This window comes from Thermobia domestica, chromosome 18 (genome assembly GCF_964235325.1).
Source record: "Thermobia domestica chromosome 18, izTheDome1.hap1.1, whole genome shotgun sequence".
In the NCBI taxonomy this organism is placed as follows: Eukaryota; Metazoa; Arthropoda; class Insecta; order Zygentoma; family Lepismatidae; genus Thermobia; species Thermobia domestica.
In genome coordinates this window covers 91,324,180-91,350,640 of record NC_137471.1, presented here as the reverse complement: position 1 = coordinate 91,350,640, position 26,461 = coordinate 91,324,180, and the positions used below count along the sequence as shown (strand labels likewise).

Below are 26,461 nucleotides of genomic sequence, written 5' to 3'. Positions count from 1 at the left end.
AAAAGATTTCGTAATTTTACACCAAAATGATATACAATTTCACAACGTAACAACATTATAAAATTGCAATCGCTAGTTTATGAACAACTATCATCGCCAAGGTACCATGATGTGTTCAAATATAGCTGGTATAAATCCGGATATGTAGATGCGAGGCAGGCAGAATTTGTTAATCCAGTGAGTTTCTCAATTTCCTTAAACGACACCATCATATGCGATGAGTGCGAAGATATAACACTCCTGAAATGTAGTTGGTGCTCCAAAAGTCTTTGCGTGGAACACTTTTTCGAGCAGTTTCATTTCTGTAAAACATACAATACATAAAGTAAGCACGAATTCTGCCAAACTTCAGTCCTTCAGTTCTATTTCAAGCCATTCAGTTATCTTTCAACTTGTGATTCGGCATCCAGAAACTAGGTAGAGACCTGTGCCACACATGTGCTCCTCAAAAAAACTTTTATTGACATATTTGAATTCACCTCGTCAAAATGAAGGGGGAATATGTATCATACTTGTGAGGGAGACCCCAGTGGCGGATCTAGCCCGGGGCCGGGGGTAGCACCCATTTTTTTAGTGACAAAAATAAGTGAAGTTATTATTTATATATTCTTGAAAGTTTATAGTAAACTCATGATATAGTATCATAGCCTGGGGTCGGCTTCCCCCAGTTTTTACCTTCTAGATCCGCCACTGGGGTTCCCACCCACACAGGGATCCTCAACCCACAATTGAAGTATCTTTACGCAAATAAAAACGAATGATAACGATTGTCGACAACAATAAGTCAATCTCCAAATCAAAAGGCCGATTTTTACTACGAAAGCCGAAAATCGAAAATGGGGTACTGCATCACCCAAATATGGGGTTCCGCCGAAATTTGTTGTGCCGATCTTTATTCCATGAGCCCCCCTAACGATCTTCGCAAACATTTTTGAAATCTGAGATTCACACTTCGGACACCCTCCTTGTTAGTTTTATGAAAGAAAGAATTACTTGGTTAAGGAATATAAATTATATTTATTAAATAATATTTATATTTAATGAAACAGATACATAGGTAATTATGTAAAAGAAATTGTTTTAATTGAATTTAGTTGTAAACATCAAATTGATCTAAATATCTTTGTAGCAAATACAACATTGAAATGAAATTCCTTAATTCAACCGTATGATAACAGTGTTTCTTAGTTCTATTCATGTTTCACGTTATAACTTTATAACCACATTAATATTAAATGCAAATTCGTCTTAAGTACTCAACATCATAACTTAAAAAGTGCTAACTGTCATTTATTTATTTATTTATTTATTTATTTATTTATTTATTTATTTATTTGGAGTTTAACGTATACCTATAGCTTAGGTGAAACCTTTAATACATGTACTCCAACTAGAATTGTCTGGGTCTTCAGTATACAGGCGAGCAAAACAAGTTATTTTCAGGTTTGCATGCAAAATAAGATTGAAAATGTCTTTCTACAGTTGAACTTAATACGAGAAGCTTTCAATAAGTTGTTTACCGCAGTATAATTACGTTAACTGACATGTAATCTTGTTTGAAGAAAAAATCAATATATCATGTTTCGGCTCAGTTAATTGGTAGAATTCGGAGCAGACGGTTACGAAAAATAAGTACCTATACGTAAAGATAAAAATAAAGGATTTGGGGCATCATTCGGTAATTACATTTATCGTGTAAGAATGATTGCAGTATATGATGATATTATACCTATTTAATATTAAGTAAAATCCTGGACCTTGCAGTTTCTGTGACTCAGTCATTGAAGTTGACCCTCACCTCGACTACCTAGTATAGGCGTCCGCAACGAAAATTAGCTAGAAGAGATGAATCTGATAATGAAAGATCGGCGTAAAAGTGCATGTTACAGTACATAAAGTAGATATTTCAGTTGGCACAGTCCGGTCAATCATTTATGAACTTTTGGTGGTGTCAATTGTATGCGGGTACCACAAATGTTGAGAGTATATTATAAGCTTTTGATTACAGTGCCATGAGAAGAATTTGTATCTACTTGCGGAAAATCCAGATGTTTTTTTTTTCTCAAGCACAACTGATGAGACTTGGCTTTATCATTATAATCAATATATTAAATAGGAGTTGGTGCAATGAAAATTTAATAAACAAAAGTGCCCGACCTCTGTGATATGTCGTGTATATCGCTTAGCCATAAAAAATATTGCGACAATATTGAATCTCAAAAGGAGGTCTGCCTGTGGAATTCATACTAAAGAATTTAATTTTGGCATGCGCTAACACCATGAAAGATGTCATCCAGAAAAGTATGTCATGGTATACAAACAACAGATGTGCAGCCATTTTCTAAAAGCATAGGCTGCAATCAGGGAATGTAGATTTCAAGTACTGAATCATTCATTCTACAGTTAAGCCATTGCCCCTCGTTACAATTTCTTGTTTCGGAAATTAAAAGAAAGGAAGGGAAAATTTTATGAGGAGCGTCTTTTCCGTTGATAAAGACCTCAACGCAGTAATGAGGCATTTTGTATTTAGAGGAAGTCCGATCCATTGCATCTTTTTATTTATATAGTGTCGAAAAGTAGAAGGAAAGCCGCGTATTTTCTTTATTTAAGCAGATAACTTGTTAAACGGTTCTCGTAATCAGTAGCGGCTCTTGAAGAAAGTTACATCCGTAAAAATTTAAGTTCTGTCGCTACGAGCTAGGGGAAGATAGCTTTGTACAGCTTGAAAAGGCTGTATACAAGAATTAATACATTAGGTAAGCTGAATTTCCTCAACTTATAGCGATAGAATTTAAATTCTTATCAGTGTGGTTTTCCTCAAGACCTACTACTGCACGTAACTGATGTAAAACTAAATGATCATCGAAATGTTCCTTTATGATACAGGTTCTGGTTATCCTAACTTACTTTCTATGTAGTTTTAACTTAGTTGGTTAATTTTCTTATTATAAGCTGCATGTTGCATGGTTTTTTGGTGCTTGGTATAAACTGCATGCCCTACAGTTTACAAAAATTATCTATAAAATATATGCATGAGAAGATTCACACTATTAAGTAGTATAATACAATACTTACCACAAAGTATATAATTGTAGTTGTAACTAATAATGTTTTTAACCTAGGTTTGTAGGTGCTTATTATTGGTTTATCGGATTTACGTTGTATGCGAAAATTAATCCAGACGGTTGTTCCGCTAATGACCTTCTTCTGACTTCCGCTGTACTAAGATTGCCTAGTCCATAAAAATTGAGAGTTTTAATGCTTTTGACTAATTGGCAGAAAGGAGTAAGAAATTTAGTGAAGTTTCATTCTGTGAGGTAATGATCTAAAAAAATCGACGTAAAAAAATATTTACACATATTTAGGTTACAATGACTCTGCAATTTTACGCAATCTCATGTCCTGCTCGTGCTTCTGATTCAACAGTATTAGAGCTGTTTCATCAAGCTTTTGAGGTTACAGGTAAAACAAAAAGTACCACATAACGTTGTATCATTAAAACTTCCAAACATATGGATCAATGTTCTGAAAGTTTCGTGAATTAAATAAGGCCTTTGCTCCACTCATTACTTTTCTGTACTTAGAAGACGTTCTCTTCCTCGTTGTACCCATTAAAAAGAAAACGCGTTCCTTTTTTCTACCCTTTGAAAAAGAATAAGTTCCTTCGTTCAACGCTTACTCACATTTACGTTCACTCGGTCTCATACTGAAGTAATATTGATAAGCACATTCACTTGCCTTTACTCTCAAATATTATCATTGTCCTTACCCTCACTGAACTTCCTCATACATTCACTCGCCCTCTCCTTAAAATAATTTTGATGCCCTCATCCTCACTCAACTCCTCACATTCACACTTTCTCGCCCTTAGCTCTAAATGATATTGATTCCCTTACTCACCCTCACTCAACTTCCTTACACGCACTCGACCTCACTCTCAAATATTATCGATACTCTCCTCAACTCCACTTTAATTCACTCTACTCTCCTTCAGTCTTTCACTTCCTTATACTCATATTTACTCGTCCTCACCCTAAAATTATATTAATGCTGTCACCCTCACTCACCTGTTCCAAGCACACACTCACTTGCTCTCATATTCAAATAATATTGATATCCATACTCACTCACTCACCCTCATCCTCAAATATTACCCCTCCTACTCACTCAATCTTTTCCATTCACACTCATTCGCCCTTACCATTAAGTTATATTGAAGCCCTCACTGAACTCCTTCATACTCAGTCGCCGTCACCCTCAAATATTATCAATATTCTCACTCAACTTCTCATAAATTCACATTCCTTCGCCTTCATCCTAAGGTAATATTGATGCCCTCACCCTCACTCAGCTCGCTTTCACTCTCAAATAATAGATGCCCTCGCTCGCTCTCTCACTCGTCTTCGCCTTCAAATAATACTAATACCCTTATTTATACTCAACACAGTCAAATCATTCACCATCAACCCAACATTCACACTCAAATAATATTGAAGCCCTCACCCTCACCATTATATACGAAAATGACGCCGAGAGTAGCCCTCCGGAGGTCAGATTGATTAAGAATGCCCACTTGTGAGCCACACTATACCTTATTATTTTTTTCCCATTTTTTAAAGCATAATACTTAACATATGCCTTGCTCTTGTAATTTGTGTCATTAAGCTTTTGATGTGTCAGTTGACAAAGTATTTTGTCATTTGTGTTTTAAAAGTTTATTCGAGTTTTGCTCCCGTGTATTGTGTACTAATATTACGTGTTTTTGCTCCTTTCTCTGTCTTTAATATGGCTACTTTCCAAATTACTTTCCTCTGTAAGAGGTTGCAAATTTATCCCTTTTTGATTCCATACTAAACGAAACTCCGTGGTGTTACAGCCGCCGAAGTCTTTTACTTAGTAACATATGTTTAGCACATGACTCCCATTACTATTAGTGAATACACGTCCTGGTATTTGGTATGTGACATTTACGTGCATTGGCTTTCTAGCTATCACTAGTAGACACACACACACACACAAAAAAAAAAAAAAAAAAAAAAAAAACTCTGGCACACGGGAGAAAATACATGATCGTAATACAACTTTTCACATAGAATTCAAATGTGTAATCTGTTTTGTTTTTTTTCATCAATCTCCATTTTTTCGTGACACCCACGTGACCTTGAAAAATTGATTATTTTCAGAAATTTGTTACTTACTGCAGATAATCACATGTAACTTCCACGGTAATTAAATAAAAACATAGTTTATACCTCATTGGATTTGCAATGAAACACATTTTACAATGATCTATTCACCATGTTGCCATTTTTTATGAGAGAAATTCTAGAGGGATTTTGTGGGAAATTCCCTCCAAAAAGTATTTATAAGATTTTTTTTGGTCTCATATCATTATTCATATAGTGATACAGAAACGGGATTTGCACCAAAACATAGACTTATGTCTACTCAATAATTCATGTTAATTTCATGTGAATCGCGTCATTCTACCTAGAGTTTATAAGTAGTTGTTTCTATTGCTAAACTGAACTAAACTAAACTTGCCACATATGTGTTTTACCAAAGAAGTGTTAGCAAACGAACACTTAGCCTAACTAAAATGTTTTAGCTTTCGGCTTTCTTCTGTGTTTGGCTTCTGGAACATCTCTTTCGAGCGTTCAACAGTAGTCTGCTAGCATTTGTGAACTCCACTCTCCACTTCTCTATGGCGGAAATGTCCTCTTGACAATGTTACCCACTTTCATTACTAACGGCATCGAGATTTTCAGGAAAGAAATCCAGATGGGAGTCTAGGAAATGGACTTTAAGGGACGTGTTGAAGCCTATTTCTTTGAATGATTCCAGGAAATCACTCACAATTTCACGGTAGTTTGGGGCTTTGTGGTTTCCTAAATATTTTCTGTTAAATTTTTGAATGAACACCAAGCTGCTTTTTCAACCGGAGTTAAGAGATTCTCAAATTTTTGGTCACGAATTAAACATCTTATTTGGGGCCATACAAAAATCCCTTTCTTGATTTTAGCGTCACTTACCGAGGAAATTTTTTCTTCAGATAACAAAATTCTCCATTATTTTTGTCCATTGCCTTAACAAATTTTTAAAAATACTCAATTGTATATGAAGAGGAGGTAAAATTATCTTACCTGGGCTCAGAGGCATAATTAACACTCTTCTGTTCAGGAGTTAATACACGCTTTGGCCATTCCTTCTTGATGTAATATTATGCTTTGTTCCTGCTGTCCCATTCGCACAGGAAACAACAATATTTCGTATAATCCAGCTGCAAACCCATTAACAAAGAAATGACTTTTAAATCACAGCAAACGGTCCACTTGTATTTCTCATACTAATTTTTTTCTCACAATATTTTGATTTTTTCATAGGTTTCTTTCATGTTAGTTGCATAAGCCAAAGGCACTGAAGGAAATTCGTTGCAATTGTGTAAAAGGACTGCACTGAAATTAGTTTTTGAAGAGTCAATAAACAATCTTCACTCTGTACTTACATGTTCATGTCCGAGTGTATCCATGACAGCACAAACATTGTTGCAATAAACCAAATCATTTTCTTTAGAATATTAGTTCTGAAACTTTGCATGACGTTTACGAAAAACACAACTTTAGTGTCACGATGGACCAGATTCCAGCCTTTAAATCTGAAAGCAAGAAGTTCTGCTTGTATATTGGAGAGTTTTAAATCCTGAACGAGGTTATTTAGTTCACCCTGAGTTATCAGATGGGGCTCGAATGTAGACGTGCTTCCTACATATGTAAGATCATCTTCCTCTTCATGTTGTACTTCAGTAGTTGCCTCAAGTACATATCTTCATCTACAGTAAAATGAGCTGGAGATTGTGGTACTGGTAATTCTGCATTGTGTGGAACTGGCCTAATTGTTGATGGCAAATTAAGGTACTGCACTGTGTACTTAGATTTACTGGTTATTCTTTTTATTTGTATCATACAAAAATAGCAGTCTGAAGAATAATCTCGTAGTTCCCTCCAGATCATAGGTGCGCCGAAGTTCATGTTCCGTTGACCATTTGTCCACCCAGTCAGACGTTTCACGCAAAGACAAGAAATGTAGTGAGGAGCCCAATTCTTATCTTGGTCTCTTACGCTGCAACCATAATATAACTGATAACATTTTTTCAAGTGCAGTGAAACATTGGCGTTGCGATTTAAATGTCAACTCCCCACGTACACAACAGAAGTTATCCTGGTGATTTACACACTTCCTCGACATCTTGTATCCTATACGGTATCACACCTATACATACATACACAAACCTACACTTCATAAATCACAAAGCAGCACAGAATGCATTCTGACTCAGTGCATCACCATGCAATACTGTCTTGCCTTTTTGAAAGTGATTATGGAATTCAGCGAATTAATTTTTTTCATTGTTCTTTCCAGATTTTTGATTCATTGTTGGAAAGTCAAAATCGTAACAATCAACTAATTTTCCACAGAAAGCATGCGTGCATTGTGTGTATTTGTGCTTGTACTTGCGTGTCCGTATATGTGCCGACAAGAATACATCAACGTTAGGTTTCTGTCTTTGCTGAACGCCTTGCATTTAAACCTGTAAATAGAAACAACTATTAATATCTCTAGATAGAATAACGCAATTCACATGAAAGTAACATGATTTATTGAGTAGACGTAAATCTATGTTTTGGTGCAATTCCCCTTTCTGTATCACTATGTGAATAGTGGCATGAGACCCAAAAATTCTTATAATCTACTTTTTGGAGGGAATTTCCTACAAAATCCCTCTAGAATTTCCCCCATATAAAAATGGCGACACGGTGTATACATCATTGTGAAGTGTGTTTCATTGCGAATCCAATGAGGTATAAACCATGTTTATGTTGTAATTACGGTGGAAGTTACATGTGATTATCTGTACGTAAATAACTAATTTCTGAAATAACAAAATTTTCAAGGTCACGTGGGTGTCACGGGAAAATGCAGGTTGATGGAGAAAAACTGATTATATATTTGAATTCTACGTGAGAAGTTCTGTTAGAATCAGGTATTCTAATTTCCGTACCAAAATCTTGTTGACTAGTGATCAATTGCTTTACAATGATGGGTCAAGGTAAAACAACTCTGTACCATCACTGCGAATCGAATCTATGAATGACGGCGTGAACTTATCATTCTGCTACATGGGGAAATGTCTTCTAGATGGCTAGGATCCAATTTTTTCTAACAATTTATTTCTTGCTTCAGGAATTGTACGTGATTTTAAATTTAAGTTATAACAATAGCAATTCATATTTCTTTTGTCTAAGGAAAATACCACAATTTTTCCCATGTTTATAGTATATTGTAGTTTAGTTGCCAAATAATAACTGGAGTTATATGTTATATAGTTAATAGACTGAAGAAAAGGAAGGCGTTTATGTTAGGGTGACCAGATTCTGACAAGCGAAAAGTAGTACACAAATATAATAGTATATGATAGTTTATTGCGTCGCCAATACGCATGTCCTCATTTCATTTAACATTAACCTTAAGTTAATCATTCCTTTTTGTTAAAAAGAAAAGTATTGATCTAAAGTATTTCAGGAATTCAACACTGCTCCTAATGCTTTGATGAATGACAAAGTCATTTATTTTTATGAACGTACAATAAAACTTCGTGTAGGGCTAGAGACACTATTTAAAATCGATTTTCCGAGCGTGGGATTATTTTAAGGAATGGAGGAAAATTTAGACCGGCACGAGGAAACTTCTACTTAACTTGGTTAGTATCACTGTTGTAAGTTCAAGAAGAAACTTTTCCTACCTTACCGATATCTCAACAAGCCCTTCTCAGTAAAAACAATATATTGCACAGTGGTTCATCATTCAGGGAAAAAGTACATGTGATTCAAAATGTTGCGAATAAAGATTGAAACATTAAAATATTGCAAATAAGTTAACTCAAAACATTTTGAAAAAAAGAAGGACATTTCTCGATTTTCTAAGCGTCTTCGCAACACGAAGGAGAGCTCTTTGAAAAACAGTAGTACTGTACTGTGAAAATCAGTACGTCTGGTCACCGTAGTTTATGTACTTGTCGTGTCAAATAGGACAACAAGATGAGCAAAAAGACCTTATAATCTAGTGAACATGTTGTAGTATAAATTAGAATTAAGATCATGGGTGGAGCTCTGGGGGGAGCATTGTCCTCCCCAACTTGTTGACAAAAAACAAAAATGCTAGCTGTAAGATGGCCACCTACCCATACTCTCTAGGAAGTATTACACAGGTCTAACACCGACCAAAAGGTTTGCCCCCCAGCAGACAACTCCTAACTCTGCCCATTAAGATATGTGTTGATTTTGAATTTAGTAGAGCAATGAAAATACTTTTCGACAATCCAAGTGAGAAAGGTTTGTTGATGGGTAGGAATGGAAATAAAGATAATAGAAGTGCAAGTCCTGTGCGAAGATTAATGGTAGATAGTTATTAGTATCAATGTATATTAAATATAGATGATACTTTATAAGTTTTATTACAATGTAACGACGAGTTATTTGAGACATACGGGGGAGGAGCTAAGAGGAAATGTATTGAAAGTCAGAAGCAAGGAGTTCTAAAACACTATGTCCACAGAGTTACGCAAAAAATTGATTGATATTGGAGCTTAAAAAACATGATCCATTAATCCTATATTTGGGTAGAGATATGTGTCACATTGAAGCGGTCAAGTGCATAAGCGCTGTCGTGTTCTTCAATCCTTCATTTACATGGTACATAACTGTAGGTATTATGTCCCAACTAAACTACGACATACTATAAAGAAAATACTACAATTTTTCCCATTTTCTTTCTGTAATATCACAAATCTGACATATCAAAATTAGGGAAAGTGTTTGATCGTGAGAAAGCGCTTGAAATGACCAGATAAGGGTTTTCTTTTTATAAAAGAAAATAAACAGGTTATTTAAAAGGATATTAAACAAGTTGTTTAAAAAGATACATGATGACTAGAGGCGAATTCAAGTCCTTTCTCTGAATATGGTTCCCTAAAGCGAAGCATTTTCTTCACTGATAGAATATTGCATTTTCCATTTTCTTTTCTTTTCTTTTTTTCTTCTTTTTTTTTTTAAATACACCCAAGTATATAAAACCAAATTATTATTTCGCTTTCCAATGGTTTGTTAATTTTTATATGATTCTTGATAATGTCTTACTTGCTAATAGAGTTTAAATTGCTACGATCTTCCTTAAAGTTAGTGCCTCAAACGAAGTTCGGTGGATTTCACTACGCTGTAGCAATGGGCTGTCGAGGTGACAGAGCTATTCAACATCAGAAGCAAGGAAAACTTAAAGAGGAAACAGTCATCTTGATTTATTAATGTAACTGTTCAGAGGTGCTGATGTATATTTTGTATTTGCATTGTGAATTGTGTTAATGCAAAACTTCAACTTTAAGTGTTTCCCGTTGCCATATTTCATATGCATAAATTTTAGTTTGAAATTATATGTACAAACTTTACTGAAACAAATCCTTCATTTCATCAACAGTATGTCTGATAAACATCTTACTTGGTGTAAAGTATAATAATCACTATGTATAATGATACTATTGGAGATTGCTCGTGGTCCTAAATCTGGCAACATAGCAACTAGCATATCTAACTTAGTTTCTGCATATCCATCGAATTTCGTTCTTGGTCTACGTTATAGTAACACTGTTAATGCTGATCTTCAATCTCCTTATAAGGAAGATACACTTTGTTTTCATCCCCGTATTAGTTGTTTGTAGATGTGATGAACTTCATAGCGTATTAAATTTCTGAATATCAAATTTTTATTTGCTTCTTTATTATATAATAGTAATGAATGAGTATCGTGCAAAAATGAAACGAAATCTTTAATATAACGTTTTACGGATATGCCCTTCAGGATAAAGGAGACGGGTGATTAATAAAAGTGAATGATTATGATGGAATAAGAATGTGGGAGAAAACGGGAGAATCTTGGGAAGACCCTGCCCATCAGAAACTCTCACGGCCTGGGATCGAACCAAGGGCCTCTCGCATCAGAGGTGAGCACTCTACCACAGCCACCATGACTCCGATAAGTGATTATTTCCGTTGATAATACTTTTACAATATTAGCTTATAGTTTCAAATGCAATAGACATTTTCTAAGTAAATTAAATATGACTAGTGCCATTCAGTATGATATAGAAGTGTATATTCCGACATTGTGTTTTCTTAGCAATTCTGTATCATTAAAAAAAAAAAAAAGTTTCCGAAAGGCATGAGCAACATGGGGTATACAAACTTACACTCCTTTCAAGAAAGAAATTTATTATTACATTTTCGAAAATTATAATCCGCATACTCTTGAAAGTAATGAATAAAAAAAAAAGTAAATAAAATTGGATCATACTTGTTTAGATGTATGCGAGTTTATGAACTAGGTAATTTTTAATAATGTTCTCATTGCTATAATGCATTTAGTTGGTAGTTTATATTCATATTAGTGTATATTTTATTAGGATACAGGTAAAAACACGGATATTGCACAAAACAGCACCATCTCAAACTTTGCACCATTAAAAGAAGATTCTGAGATAATATCAGACAAAGGTTTGGTTCTTTATTTTAAACTTTTCTTACACCTTAATAATCAACTCTTAAGAAGAAGAAAGAAACAATTATTTCTCTAAATCATAAAATACTACCTAAATTTTAATAGCACTATTCGTATAGCAGCTGTAATATACTTGTAGTATCGCTTTTTATTAATCTGTTCTGTAAATATGTTTTCATAATAATTCTAAATATAGTTCCTAAAAAAATAATACAAAAATGATGTGGTATTAAAGGAAGTTTATGAAATCAAAACAAATATAAAGTTAATATTAAAAGGGTAGCTGAAGTAGATCTTTCACTTTAGATTTTATGCATTAATTAAGTATCATATTAAGTTGGGCTAAAATGTAGAGACAATGTAAATAAAACTGTTTATGCATATAGTTTTACTAAATAATATGTTTTGTTAATTATTATGTCTCAATCCTTCATCTTTGTTACACAAAGGAAACGGAGTAAATGTTAGTTAAATTAACAAAAAAATACAGACTGTAATTATGTATGTATTGTATAAGAAACATGTGTAAAAGTTGAAAGTAAAAAATAAAATTAAATGAAACAAGCAACTGTTTGAGGTAGGTTATAGTAAAGGAATATTCAGTGTATCAAACTTATGAATTTTTAAAAGTAGTAACCAAAAAATCTTTTAAAGTCAGCGTTTTTATAAAATGCGCTTCTTTTTGGAGGGGTAGGGGCTTAAATGAAGAAAGGAACTAAAACTAAAAGCATTGGGCGTAAACATTTTAAGACTAACGGCTAAGAAACGTCACTTAAATGTTAAATCACGTCCAGTACTTTTAGTCTGAGTCCTATTTCTTAATTTTATCCCACAAAAAAGTTATTTTCTCCTTGGTGCATTTTATAGAAGCGTTGTTTTTAATTTTTTTTTCGGCTCTTATTTAGTTTAATTTTTTATTCAATATATTTCAAATAGTTTCGTAAAGTTCTCGGTAAAGGCGCCGCATAAATGTTTCGAACGAGCACTAAGCCACTCTGCTATCTATTGAATTAAAGATTAATTAACTGACTTTGCCTACACATATACACAAACTAAATACATTTGTAATTAATTAATTATTTTTACAGTAGAGCGATATACAAAATTTCAGATTTATCTCCATCCACCTCGACTCTGGTACTATTACATAAATAATTAATACTTTTCTGACCAGAGTATATACTTATTTATTAAAATAAAAATAAGGCATAACAGTTTCAATAACAATTGGAGAAAGAGGAAAAAAGCTTGAAGAAAGAGTGAAACAACATAGGAACGATGTGAGGCTTAAAAGAGAGAATAACGCCATGTACAAACATGTTAAAGAAACGGTGCATGATATAGATTAAAAAGGGGTCCAAGGTCTAGAAAAAGAGAATGAAACATTGATAAGAAAACGGAAAGAAGCGCGGAGAATTAAGAAAGAAAGAAATGAAAGATTAATGTATTGGACAAATGGACTACTAATACATGAATTATGGGATAGATAATTAGAACGTATTGACGGATAAAAATCACAGATATGAGAAATCATTAAGGTGGATCACTAGATGTTCTCGGTGCTATGCTAAACACTGCTTGAATAGTGCGGCGTTGCCAGGTAGTGTCGAGTGTTTACTGGTGCCAGATAATAAAGGAAGTAACTGGAGAAATTAGTTTTCGACCCTTACCGAAATTCACAGCTAAGTTCCATTTCTCGAACTACAACACTAGAATCCAGGAATTAAACGTACAAATTTGGCAAGAACGCATTATAGCGTTCTGCGCAAGTTTCTTCTCAAGATCTATTTCCTTAAATGTAAAAAAATGAAATGAAATCTTTAAGTTTTACGTCCCACGATTATGCCGGTTAGGCTAAATGTGACGGTGATGATGAGAGATGAGTGAAATGGTGGAATGAAGAAAGTGGAAGGAAACGGGAGAACCCCGAGAAAACCCACGAGCACGGTGTTTGTCCACCACAAAGTCCACACGGCGCAAGCTGGGATCGAACCAGGGACCCCAAGGTGAACGCTCTACCACTGAGCCACCGCGCCCCCTTCCTTAAATGTAAATTAATATTTAAATATAATGTGAAACATGACACGAAAAATGGTCAAACAATTTATCTATTTTGTAATAAGATCGTTACTTTAAAGTACTTTACACATTCAAATGAACATTTCATAACATTGAACACTTCTAGTAAGATCTAACAGCAAGTGCCATCTTGTGTGCTCATTGTAAAACAAATCAAATATTTTCTTTTATTTGTTACCTTTTTCGATATCAGAAGACACAACCAAATGAATCAGTGTCTTGTGTTGTAGCTAAAACATTACTCTATCTTATAGTACAATATTTATAATATATAACGTTTCAGAGTTAAGGGAATGAGCTAAAATATGTACTGACTTCCGGGTGGTGATCCACTTTAAAAAAAGCAATAGAAGTAAAATTGTATGATAGACCTAGAACATTGAATTGAGAAAAAAACTTTAAAATTAACTGACATTTGGAATAATTTATTAAAATAATAATAAAAGAGAAAAGTGAAAATAATAATGATTATAAATAACAGTTACATTAAAAATTTAAAATGAAACAGTAAATTATAACAATACCTGATTGTTTCATATTAAAACTTAAAATTATAAAATGTAACAATTAGAATTATATAACAATAATAATTTAATGTTATGAAGGTATCTCTTCCAGTTAACGTCTGATGAAGATAACGTTAAGTTAATGAAACTGTTATGCCTTATTTTAATTTTAACAAATAAGTATATACTCTGGTCAGAAAAGTATTAAAAATTTCGGAGCTCTAGTAGGTATGGAAATGTGTGAAATTTAAGCTACAAGACGTTAACAAACAAACAAACAAATATAACCTAACATTTTTTTTTAAATACTAGTTGTTCCGCCCGGACCTTCGGCCCACTGTATACCATAGGTCAAAATCTTGTTTGATTAAAAGCTGAATTTATTACATGTATTTTTAAACTTTTTTTTTTTTTTTTTAGTTTATCCACCAACCACCATAACTAATTCTATGGCCTATAGAACCCGGAGATTCAATGTAATTTTCACAAAGGCTTCCCATTGACTTCTGGTTCTTAGCCAATTGGATTGTTTCTACTTTGTGTTCCTATTTCTATGAGATCCATCTTAATATTGTCCTCGTATCTGTGCCTAGGTCTTTCTAATATCAACCACCCTAAACTTTATTCCATATTAATACGGTTACGTTCCTTGTTCTGTTTTACTATGGACTTTCGACTATGTGATCTAGTTCCAAAAAAGAAAAGAAACAATAAATAAAACTCCCTAATAAAACTAGGAATATTTTCTGAACGATCTATCAGCTTGTAATGCTTCATAAAAACGCGGCTCGACCAATGAAAAGTAGTCATCTATCAAGGACTTTTTCTCAAAAACTAAAAATCATAAACTTTGAGTCTATTAGGCCTATCGTTTCACATTTGTTTAATCATTTACCAACGAATATGTTCAATCATTTACAAGTTCAGATCATTTATTTAAGAATTAAGACTACGTTTTACGTCAATATTTTGTTTATTTTAAAATTGTATGTACAGTGTACATCTTTTTTTCAATTAAGTTACTTTTCGTATTCTTGGACTTCCTTTTTCTGTAATAATTTTTTAAAACGTACAGTACAATGCCTAACAAACATTTATAGAGTACTGACCTGTACTAAGAGGTCAGAAAATATGAATAAAAACGGGTTTTGATACAAGAAGTTTGTTTTCATTGATATGGGTGGGGCAAGAAGTGAATAATTATATGAGTCATGCCTATCCAGAATTTTTGTTATGTGGTCTGCCCTTCCGCCACGATAGTCCACAATCTATCATAATTAAATTTAAACAATATAGTTTTTAAATTGAAATTAAATAGTTACAATAGTTTTAAGTCGACAAATATTAATGTGGCTTTATTATTAGAATTAGTGTGACGCACGAACGGAGATGTGTGCCATTTATTATGGGGATTGCATCGTATACACCTTATATTGCTGGCGATCGCGGTGACTCAGTGCTAGAGCGTTCACCTCTGGTGCATGCGTTCCTTGGTTCGATCCCACCTCGCTCCAAGTGAGCTTTCTGGTCGACGAACAAAGTGAGCGTGGGTTTTCTCGGTGTTCTTATGTTTCTTCCCGCTTTCTTCATTCACCATTTATTCATTTCTCATCATCACCATCTCCTTTAGCCTAGCCGGCATAACCTCGGGACGTAAATCGAAGATTTCATTTCATTTCTTATATCACACTCTACCACAAAGTACGGAATCCTCACTTAATAACTTGTAAGTCATGTCTTTCATATTCGTCAAGGCCCGTAATAGATGGATCATTGAGGAAATTTTATGAGCACTGTTTTAATGGAACAAGTCGTGGACAAGGTGGCTCAATGGTAGTGCATTCTCCTCTTGTGCAAGGAATCCTTGGTTCGACCCCCCGCCATGCAAGTTTGTGTTGAACAATGTCGTGTCCGTGGGTTTTCTCGGGATTCTCCCGTTTCCTCCCATATTTTCATTCCACCAATTATTTCATTATTATTCACATTCATCAATCATATGTCTCCCTTAGCCTAAAGGGCATAATAGTGGGACGTAAAAGTAGAACTTTCATTTCATTTTGATACCGGGATGGTACTTAACATATAGGTCCCAGGCCGCTTCCTTCCCTCCCTTCTTCCGGACAGTGTACTCATCGAGGGACGTCATCCCTCATATGTGACGGGCTAACATGGCCATGGATGCCGAAAGCCCAACAATCAAAATCCTAAATTCTAAATCGGGAAACCTGAGGCTCATAGAAGTTAATAGTAGGTCAGTGCAATCATCCACGTGCATTTCAAACTTGATGGAACGTGGTGATATTGCTTGAAGGTAGCCATCACTACCGGAGAGACTCATGAACATGCTACGAGTAGCGTTCAAGTTAATCCGGGACTTTAAAAAATCAAGGAGTGGAAAGTGCCTTTATTTTTCGACATTTATTTTCTGCATTTACACATTTACCTAAGTTTTAACTAATGCCTGGAAGGCTTCGGTGTAGGAAAATTTGTCAGTTCGTCTCAACCAACCTGCTGCGTCATCACTGTGGAAATATTGATCTCCGAAAAATTCTTTTAGTAGTCAAAACATGTGGAAGTTACGTGACGTTAAGTTTGAATTTAAAGGGGGGATGTGGTAATATCTCCCAGCCGATTTCCTGTAATGTCTTGAGCGTTGAGCGGTTGAACAAAAAGGCGGAAAGGTGTTTTGGAATACAGTGTACATGTACTCACTTTTTTGAAAGAGCAAATGGCCACGAATTGGTGTGTTCACTGTTTGTAACGAAATTTCTCGACTGTAACAATTGTCAGTCATTAGCTGTTCAGCGCGCTGAATGTTCACAGGAATTACTACTGTGAGCTGGAACCCACCATGACCGGGATCGTCAGTGACAGACGTCGGCCATTTCTGAAGCGCTTGCGAAATTCAAATGTCTTACTGCAACTGAGTATCTCATCACCATATTGCGACTGAATATAATGTATATAAATTTCAGCTGATTTTATGACCTTCACTGAAAGCTTTATCACCACACGCTCTTACGTGTACTGTTGCTCATACTGTTATCTGCCATCTTGAATAACAACAGTCTCTGGAGTGGCGCACGAAATGATGCCGGTTGCCAGTAACAGAACACAGTAGCCGATTCCTACATCTGGAACTCGATTTTAAACCTGTAAAAAAATTTTAAAAGTCCCGGATTGACTTGAACTCCCCTCGTACATAGCCCTTTATTTTGTCGAGATGCTTCTCTGTTGTCATGGAATCATCAATAATGACGAGAACACACCGATCCATTCATCATGCGTCCAAAACCAACACAAATATTTCCTGATCTTGCACTATGGAAATAACAAACATAGTCGAATATCTGTGTGCTCTTCCTCCAAAGTTCTCGACTCTCTGTCTCATTGAAACAGTATGTAACGTGGTTTTTTATCCATCTCTTTTTGTCGTTCAACCTGCATTCATCATTGATACTCTCTTTCTTGTTGGAATTGGTTTCTTTGTATTTGAAGATCAACGGCAGTAGGTATATATAATGTAATCCACTGTACATTAGGATTAGTTCATATTGAAATCAAGTATGACTTTATGTAGTTATACTTGTCGTTTTTGGTTAGCAAGACTAGCTAGAACTTCGTTTCTTATTTTAGAATGTTACTTCGTGACCGCATTGTGACTCACTTGGTTGATTGATTCCTATTCTTTCTCATTGCTAAGGAGGGACATAGTAATGTATTTTCTGTATAGGTATTATTTAAGTTTTTTTTTCTTTAAATAGGATACATACGTAACATGATTTTAAATATTTCTTGTTGCAATATCATGTCCAACAGCAAAGCTATTCCAGTCCATAGTATTTTTGTTCGAGGAACCTACGTACTCTAGTCGCGAAGATGGATGAACCGAATTACAGCTCGGTATTTGATTTTGCCCAATATGCTGCCGTCTAGTTTTCTGGCTGTAACATAAATGCAATGGAACGGGCCGCAGTAACTCAGTGGTAGAGCGCTAACCTCTATTGCGTAAGGTCCTGATTTGATCCCAGCGTGCACCAAGTAGGCATTGTGGTGGACAAACACGGTGTGCGCGAGTTCCCCCCACTTATCATCACGTCTCCCGTGGCCGTGGAGGGTAAAGTGTGACTTAAACTAAAAAAAGAAAAAAAGAAAGAAAGAAAAAATTATCAAAACCCGTAAAGACACAAATTAGCACAAATTTTAGTGAGATGCCAACCTATCAAAATTTTACATTCCTAGCACATCTCTATCTTCGTAAAAGTAAGAACTTTCTGGCCTTTCCTGGTATATTATACAGTGAAACATATGTTTAATATAAAGTATTAAGACTCTTGGCGTGATTCCGTGTGGTACACTACCCAAATAAAATGTGATATTCTATTCAATATAGGTTTTGCTACGTTAACTTTGCAGCAAAGTAAACCACTATAAGTACATTTTACGTAATGTTAGATCTTCCAATATCAATTTAATTATTTTTTAAACATACATATTTTATTTTAACTTTGTACTGAACATTAAACATAGCTTTACTCTTATGTGTATGGAGGTATTGCCATATGTTGGTGGTTGGAGTACTTGACACTATGCTACTGAATATTTCAACATCTCATAAGATAATACCGTAGTGACAATTATCAAAATGTAGTTCATCCTATTTACTTGAAAGTAGGTGCCTGCGAACAAGGCATCTTTTCATGCTGAGCATATAATTTATCTCCCATTGTCTACGTTTATCACTTAATACATCGTGGCTTTGTATTAATTTACCGTTTAAGCATGATGAAAGTTAAGACAAGTTTAACTTATATTATCTTACTTAAACAAATGTCAATTTGCTCTTAGTTAACCTACTCTAGGAGAGTTTAATCACATGAAGTGGCCCTTTTAAAGCATTCTAAATAATTACAATCTAATGTCTTTAGCAGATCGTTAAAGCATTCTTGCTGCTTCGTTATTGGCAGTTATGAAACCCCAGATAATGTGTCACATGACCTGTTTAGTAGTTATGTACCTGCTTCTCGGAATGAATATCCTAATAACTAGTATTAAAACTAGGTACTTAACTCTCTGTGTGTTTAATCAGGTATTCTTGATATTTCAATTCCAGCGTTTTTTCAAAGAAAGAGGTGTGGTAAAATGGATAAAAAATACACACACACACACACACACACACACACACACACACATATATATATATATATATATATATATATATATATATATATATATATATATTTAAAAAAGAGAACATATTAAAGAAAAACTAAACCGAAGAAACTGTTAAAGAATTAAGAATAGCATTCGTCTAGCTGTTCAAGGAAAGTACGTTATAACGTATATCTTCTATCTTTCGGAAAAATATAGCGTATATCAGGCACAATCTTGTACAAACAAGTGGAATATTAAGTTACGTATTTTTATTGTGTATAAAAAATTCCATTTAAATTTCTTTACTATCAATGGCATATTCTGATATTGTATCCATAATAGTTTTTGGTCTACTCGAAAGATTCTCCTGAAATTGTCTGGCCACCATAATGTGTAACTTTTTGCCGAATCTGAATGGCAGATCTAAGATAATTTCTGTATGAATTTTGCTATCTGACACAAGTTGTACATTATTTTGGTCTCTGTTGGCAGGTTCTGAAACAATTGTGTTCTTACTTCTCGCTTTCCTTCCACTTTTCTCTCTAAGGCGGTATGAAGAAGACAGTTTCTTCGCAAGATGTGTCTAATTCAGTTGGTCTTTCTGCGAAGGATACTGGTTAAAACCGACCTCTTCTCTCTCACCCGTTTTGAAACATGTTTGTTTGTTACTCTGTCCGTGCATTTTATCTTGTCCATCTTCCTCCAACACCACATTTCGAAGCTCTCTTAATATTCTTCTTTAACTTTCATAATGTCCAAGTCTCCGTACCATACAGTCCAGTACTCCATATATAGCACTTCACCAACTTCTTATATTAAACCTGCTAGTTAAGAGTGATCTTTTCTTGCTTGGTCTGTTATAAATCTAATATTACATACATCAAGAATTAATGTTGTACTTTAACTGCAAACTGGAGAAGAGTTTGGATGTGTTCTTAATACTTTAACAAATATCATTTTTTAACGTCAACAAATATACAAATAAGTTAGTGAAAGAAATAAACTGATGAAGAATATTGTTTTACACTTTAATCGAGAGTATTTTATATTATTTCTCTGAGTCAATATCGCAGTCATAACAATATATTTACTTATGTTGTGTTTAATGCGTATTTCTTCCGTAGTTTTAAATAAAGTAACCTAATATGTCGTGTATTGAGCGGTGTTATATAATTTTTAAAAGAAAACTGTGTAATCTATTTAGAGTTTAATATATCTCTTAGAAATAATATTCGAGGAAGTATTTATAGCAAAAAGAAAGAAGTAATAACATTTTTTTCGAATTATTAGAGAAATTGATAACAAATACTTGCTTAATATGGTAAACGAAGTTTACTGAACAAATATACGTAATTTATTTTCAGAATATACAGCTTCCAACCGAGTGATGTTCCCAGCTCAAGATTTATTAAGTACAAGGGTATCTCAAAGATTTGCAGCTCCTCGGCTGTCTCCTGTGTTCCTTTCCGAAGATCGCCGAACATTTGGGAACCCTATCAGTTACTTAGGTGGGCCTCAAATTCAGGGATCTGGTAGCCAGAGATCCAGTCTGGAGTCAGTGTTATCATTGGACTAACATTAAAAGAAAATCAGACAGTTTACTGCCTGGTACTTCGTACATATTATATTAGTGAGACTTAAAGGTGGATATATAGAAGTTCTTTTTTTGTGAGACTGTGAAAAGAATAACAAAGTTAGAGGCCTTTTAAGAAAATGTCTTGTACCTAGTCAATACAGAACTGTCTTGTTTTTTTTTCCTTCAGTGTGCATGTAAAAGTGTGATTGTGTTTTGTGCACACTTGTATATGTATAATTTTATTTTTTAATAGACGATTGAGCTTAGTTGCCAGTAGTCATTTTAATGTAGCCAAGTTATGAGTGTGTAGTATTGTAAGAGCAAACTAAATATAGAATAAGAACAAAAGTACACTTTCTACATTGGAGTTGAATTTCAAACCGGATTTTATAATTTATTAAACCGGTAGTTGATGGTTTAGCTCCAAGTATATAAAAAGTAACTTCGTGCCTTATGTTGTTTTAAATTTTAATACATTGGGTACAAAAATCAGCCATAGGTTGTCTTCAAAATCATGTTTTTAAATGAATGACGAAATGTCTTCCTATAGCAAATGTATTTAAAATGTTAAATTTTAACGTTTAATATTGTGTTTTATTTATTTTGTTATTTAGCTTTATTTCCCACGGTTATACGTCATTAGAATGATGTGTCTCCAATGTCGAGTAACGTAACTCAGTTGAAGTAATGCTTTTATAAGTTCTTTTCTACTGTTTTGTCAATATATGTGTATAAAAATACAGTTTCATTGAGACGTGGCTGTAGAACAATATACTTATATAGTTGTCAAAGAAAAAGACCCTCCAGTCAGTGGTAAAAGTGAGGGGAAACGCGGAGGGACGCTGTCCACTCACCTCGAAAAATATGTACGGCGTCCTCCCAGTTCCTAAAAAATTTCAACGGGCAAAGACAGGTAGGGGGAACGGTGTGGCGTCATGCCACTACCTACCGTTCCACCACCTTTTCAGATCCACTTTTACCCCTGCTTCCAGTTACTAATGAACTATTATCTTTTGTGAATAACCAATCAGCATTTCATCTGATACTTCGTTCCTTATTTCTTGCACTTGCTTTCGCTCATGTGTTTGCATTGTAAAGTGAAAATATTCAATGTTCTGGATCTTCATACAGTTTAAAATTGAATACTATTTTATTATATGAAAGTTTATTTTCTTCTTTACGAACCAGAAGACATTAAAATTTACCTGTGTCATTATTTAAATTCAGAATCCATTGCTGGTTCTCTTTTAGTGTCAAGGTTTGCGGTGGCTCAGTGCAAAAGCGTTCACCTCTGATGCATGGACTCCTTGGTTCGATCCCAGCTCCCACCAAGCAAGCTTTGTGGTGGACAAAGACCATGTGCGTGGGTTTTCTCAGGGTTCTCCCGTTTCCTCGCACTTTCTTTATTCCACCATATTCACTCATTACTCATCATCACCGTCTCCTTTAACCTAACGGGCATAACCGTGGGACGTAAAACTCAAAGATTTCATTTCATTTTTTCCTTTAGCCTAGCCGGCATACTGTGGGACGTAAAACGTAAAATACATGTATAATAAATGTATATCTACTTTTGGGCCATCTTGTATTTCATTTTTTCTTTTAATGTCTAGGGACTACACGCGGATACCCGTATGCTTTCCGCATACCATTTCAGACCAAGACTGTACTCCCAGGCTCATTGTTATCTTTACTTATTGAACTACTCTAATACTTAAATTAAATATATTGTTATCGTAAGTAGCTCTAATTTAATAAAAGCTCTTTCATGGCTATAAGGTTACCGTACGTGTTTTCAGCGTGAGAAACTCGGGTTCGATTTGCACTCGCCCTAAGTTCAAACAGGTTGAATCCAACGTTAAGCTACAGGTCCACGTCTCATATAGCCTCGATGCTGAAGTGTATGCTATACTCCAAATCATTCAACTAATCCAATCAAATAGTCTTTTGTATATTGAAACAAGAGTCTTACCCGAATACGTTTTTGGGAGTATGACCTTGTTCCAGGCTATAATCACCCGAAGCTACTTTTAATTACACTTTGACTGTTAAATATATAAATCATAATGCTGTAAGTAATAATAATGAAGCTAGTGTACAACAAGAACGGTTATATTCTATTGACGGAAACAATACCACGCTTACCAACCACTCTGTATTAACCACTAAATCCGTTGAATACTCTAAAACATTTATAACGACTTTTCTTGAGTAACTTCAAATTACTTTCATAGGATAACTAGCAGATATATCATGTGAAATATTGGCTATAAATATGTGTTATTACCAAATAATAAGTGCATTAAAGCTAAATTTGAAACATCTGCCGTGAAAGTTTAAAACCAAAGATCAAGCATAAATACTTCAAAATATTATGATCAAAAAGAGTTTGCATTGTTCTAATAAAAATTTGTATTTTAAATTGTCCAATGTAATTAAGAGGTGATACGATTGTTTAGATACCGTCTTGTGCAACAATAATATGTTCAGTAAATAGGAGGAATATGAATTGAATTTCAACAGAGTTAAGTTACTCAATGATGAAAGTGTGGACCGTAGTTTACTATAGCGTTAAGCTTAATGTGCTTTTTAATTTAAAAATACTATGTATGTATATATACTAAAAGCAAGATGATTTCTCATTAAAATCAAAGGATTAAAATATCAAAATGGCGCAGGGTAGTAGTATATTTCTGCAATAGATGAAAAGTAAAAAAGTGTAACTGAAACGCCAATGCATTATAATATTTTTCATTGTAACTTTATTGCAGATATTGTGTTTTCTTGTATTCCTGTGTAATGTTACATTGTACTTGTATAAGAAGTGAAACTATATTTGAATTATTTCTTTTTGAAATAATGCATTTCAAGTGTGTTATGCAACTTTAGATGCATAATAAATGTTTACGTTTGCAACACGTTTTACATTGTTTTACAAGAGAGGCGTCTTGGGATATTTCAGTTGTTCCAAACAGAATTGAGCCTTTCTATGTGAAACCTTCTGTATTTATTCGCAATTTCAGAAATAAAATATTTGTGTATATTTAAATGCATGAATATTATGTTTGTGCTGCCGTCTGGCAGCTATATTAAAACAATATAAAATGTATTCAACACGAAATTACAACATGTGATAGGGGCTGCTCGAATTTGGAAAGAAGTCTGCAATAATATAAAATTGCATTTTCATATATTGTACTTTCATTATCTAATAGAACTGTATTTTTTTAGCTTTAACTTCTTAGCAATAAAATCATTTCGACATGTGAAATTGAGTTCTCTTAATATTTGAAGTTCATTCAAGTTTAATACCCCATATATACTAGGCTAAATTAAATTATATAATTACTGTTAAGTGGATTCTCTCTTGCCGCTCACGTAACTTGATTACTTTCGGGGTCGTTATATGCCATATAATAACATCTGCTGATTGCAGTGTTATAAATTATTGTGTCTTCATAAAACAGATGGACAGAGAAAGTTATGCAGCACGAAACTTTAGGATGGTATACTACAGGGAAGTTTAGTTATAAATGTTTGCTCAATATTAATGTGAAGTATTGAAATTATAAGGAAATATGGACAAAGTTTATTGGACTACAAACATGTTGGAAAAGTATTGAAATGTATTTTGCCAGAGTTACATTCGTGTGCACCAACGAAGTTTAAACGAGCGTTCACTCAAACGCATTCAACATTAAACTTTCAAGTTTGAAACGTGGTTCCAGGATTTTTGTTGCACCATTGAAAGTCAAAGTTCAGTACATCTCGTTTAAGTAAACTTCGGTCAATTTGTAAAATCGATTCTGATTGATTGTCGTCTTTTGTCTCTAATCTTTGTTTAGCAAAGTAACAAATGAAGAAAGGATACTGCGTGCCGGTCGCATTTTTGCCGGTCCCAAATGTTTCAGTATTCGCGCGCTACCCTAGCCAGGTGTATCAAGTTGGTCATGTAAAGTGTACAGAAAAATTTGGGAAATCTTTAATTTGCCCATTTGATGTCGTGAACAGAACCCAACCACCCCTGCGGGACTTCTAATCCGTTCCTATTACTACTACTACTACTACTATCAACCTATTATTATTATTATTATTATTATTATTCCGTATAGTAACTGCAAGCCTATATTAATAAAAAAAGTGTGATGAAAATTTAAGAAAATAATCGGTAAATCACTTTCTTGAGTATTATTTTCAATCTCATTTTAATGAAAAGAAAGTGTTAGGAAAATTTAAAAAAATAAAAAAAAAAAATCTCTTGGGCCGGGTTTGAACCCACGCTAAAAACTATTTTCATTACTAGCATGTTGCGCTAGCACGCTCATCTACAACGGCCGAGAACATTTGGTGTTTACTTTCTGGTATATGTAGGTCATGACCCTTGACGTCCTATCTATATCGGCTAATAAGATGAGAGGATACCCGAAACGTTCCGTAAAAATGCGTGCCGGTCTTTTCGACTTTCGAGATTGTGTGCATCGTCTAATTTCAGTGATCGTAATTGTGATGGAAAAAATAATGAAACCACGAGCAAAAAATTTTCCGAACACGAGAAATGTATTGTAATTTCATTAGTGGAAAAAATACAAAGACATTATTGAATGTAAACAGACTGACTTGGATCAATGAAGTTTAAATCCCCAAATTCGGCCGTTTGATCGAGATTTCATCTTGATCGTTGTTGGTGCAACCGAGCTTCGTTATGATCCTTGTTCAACAGTTGAACTTCGTTGGTGCACACGGCCATTGGAGAGATTTTTAAAACCTACTGCGAACATTGTGACTATTCCAAGAAAGTACATATTTTTGTCATTACACGCTATAATAAACATGTTCCAATGCAAAAATACATTCCTTTGAATTCACCGACATTGCCTTACGCTAGTTTTGTCATGACACACTATAATCATCATATTCCAATGCAAAAATACCTTTCTTTGAATTCACCGACATTGTCTTACGCCAGAATGATTTAATCTAAGATTCTAGTATTGGTCAGATAATTTAATATTGCTAAACGTCTGCAAGATGATTGTCAAAGAAAGAGAAAACTGCATCGTTTAATTGCCAGAATTATAAGTATTATGATTGGTGCAATCTACTATATTTCCCTTGAAGCTACTGTATATTGCTAATTTCTCTATGCATACGAACACTTCGAAATATACTTTTCTTTTCAAATAACAATAAATAAAACAACAATGATACATATGGATTACAGACTAGACAGTTTGGTCACGTTGCTAGAGCTCTAAAATTATAAGTCCTGAAACTATGTTGGAATGTGTTAGTGTTAGGCTATAATTTTAATTAGCAAATTACTAGACGCATGGGATCATAGGCAATTCGTTTTCGTTTCAATTGTCAATGTATTAGTGAAATTGAGGTTAGGTTGTTCACAAATTTTCATGACATGATCTTCACCACGTTTTCTACCATCGGGCAAGAGATATCCTCACCCATTTTCGCGCTGCTACGGGCAGGAGATACTACTTTACCTCTGAGTTGCATCCTCTTTTAGACTAGGGTTTCTCAACCTGGG

At 34.3% G+C, this 26,461-nt stretch overlaps 1 protein-coding gene across 7 annotated transcripts in view; it reads left to right on the top strand.

Moving 5' to 3' along the window:
* The window catches only part of axo (axotactin), a 368,436-nt gene extending 347,563 nt beyond the window's left edge, over positions 1–20,873 (top strand). For 5 of the 7 annotated variants that reach the window (XM_081747148.1, XM_081747149.1, XM_081747151.1 and 2 more), the window contains one exon: positions 20,708–20,846. Coding sequence is in view for 1 of the 7 variants with exons in the window: in XM_081747155.1 (XP_081603281.1) it covers positions 20,708–20,731 (24 nt within the window). In the remaining 6 variants the exon portion in view is untranslated. Of the gene's footprint in view, positions 1–11,509; positions 11,588–20,707 lie in introns of those variants that run through there. The other 2 variants (XM_081747155.1, XM_081747154.1) reach the window with 2 other exon arrangements.
* The last annotated feature ends 5,588 nt before the right edge of the window (positions 20,874–26,461 follow it).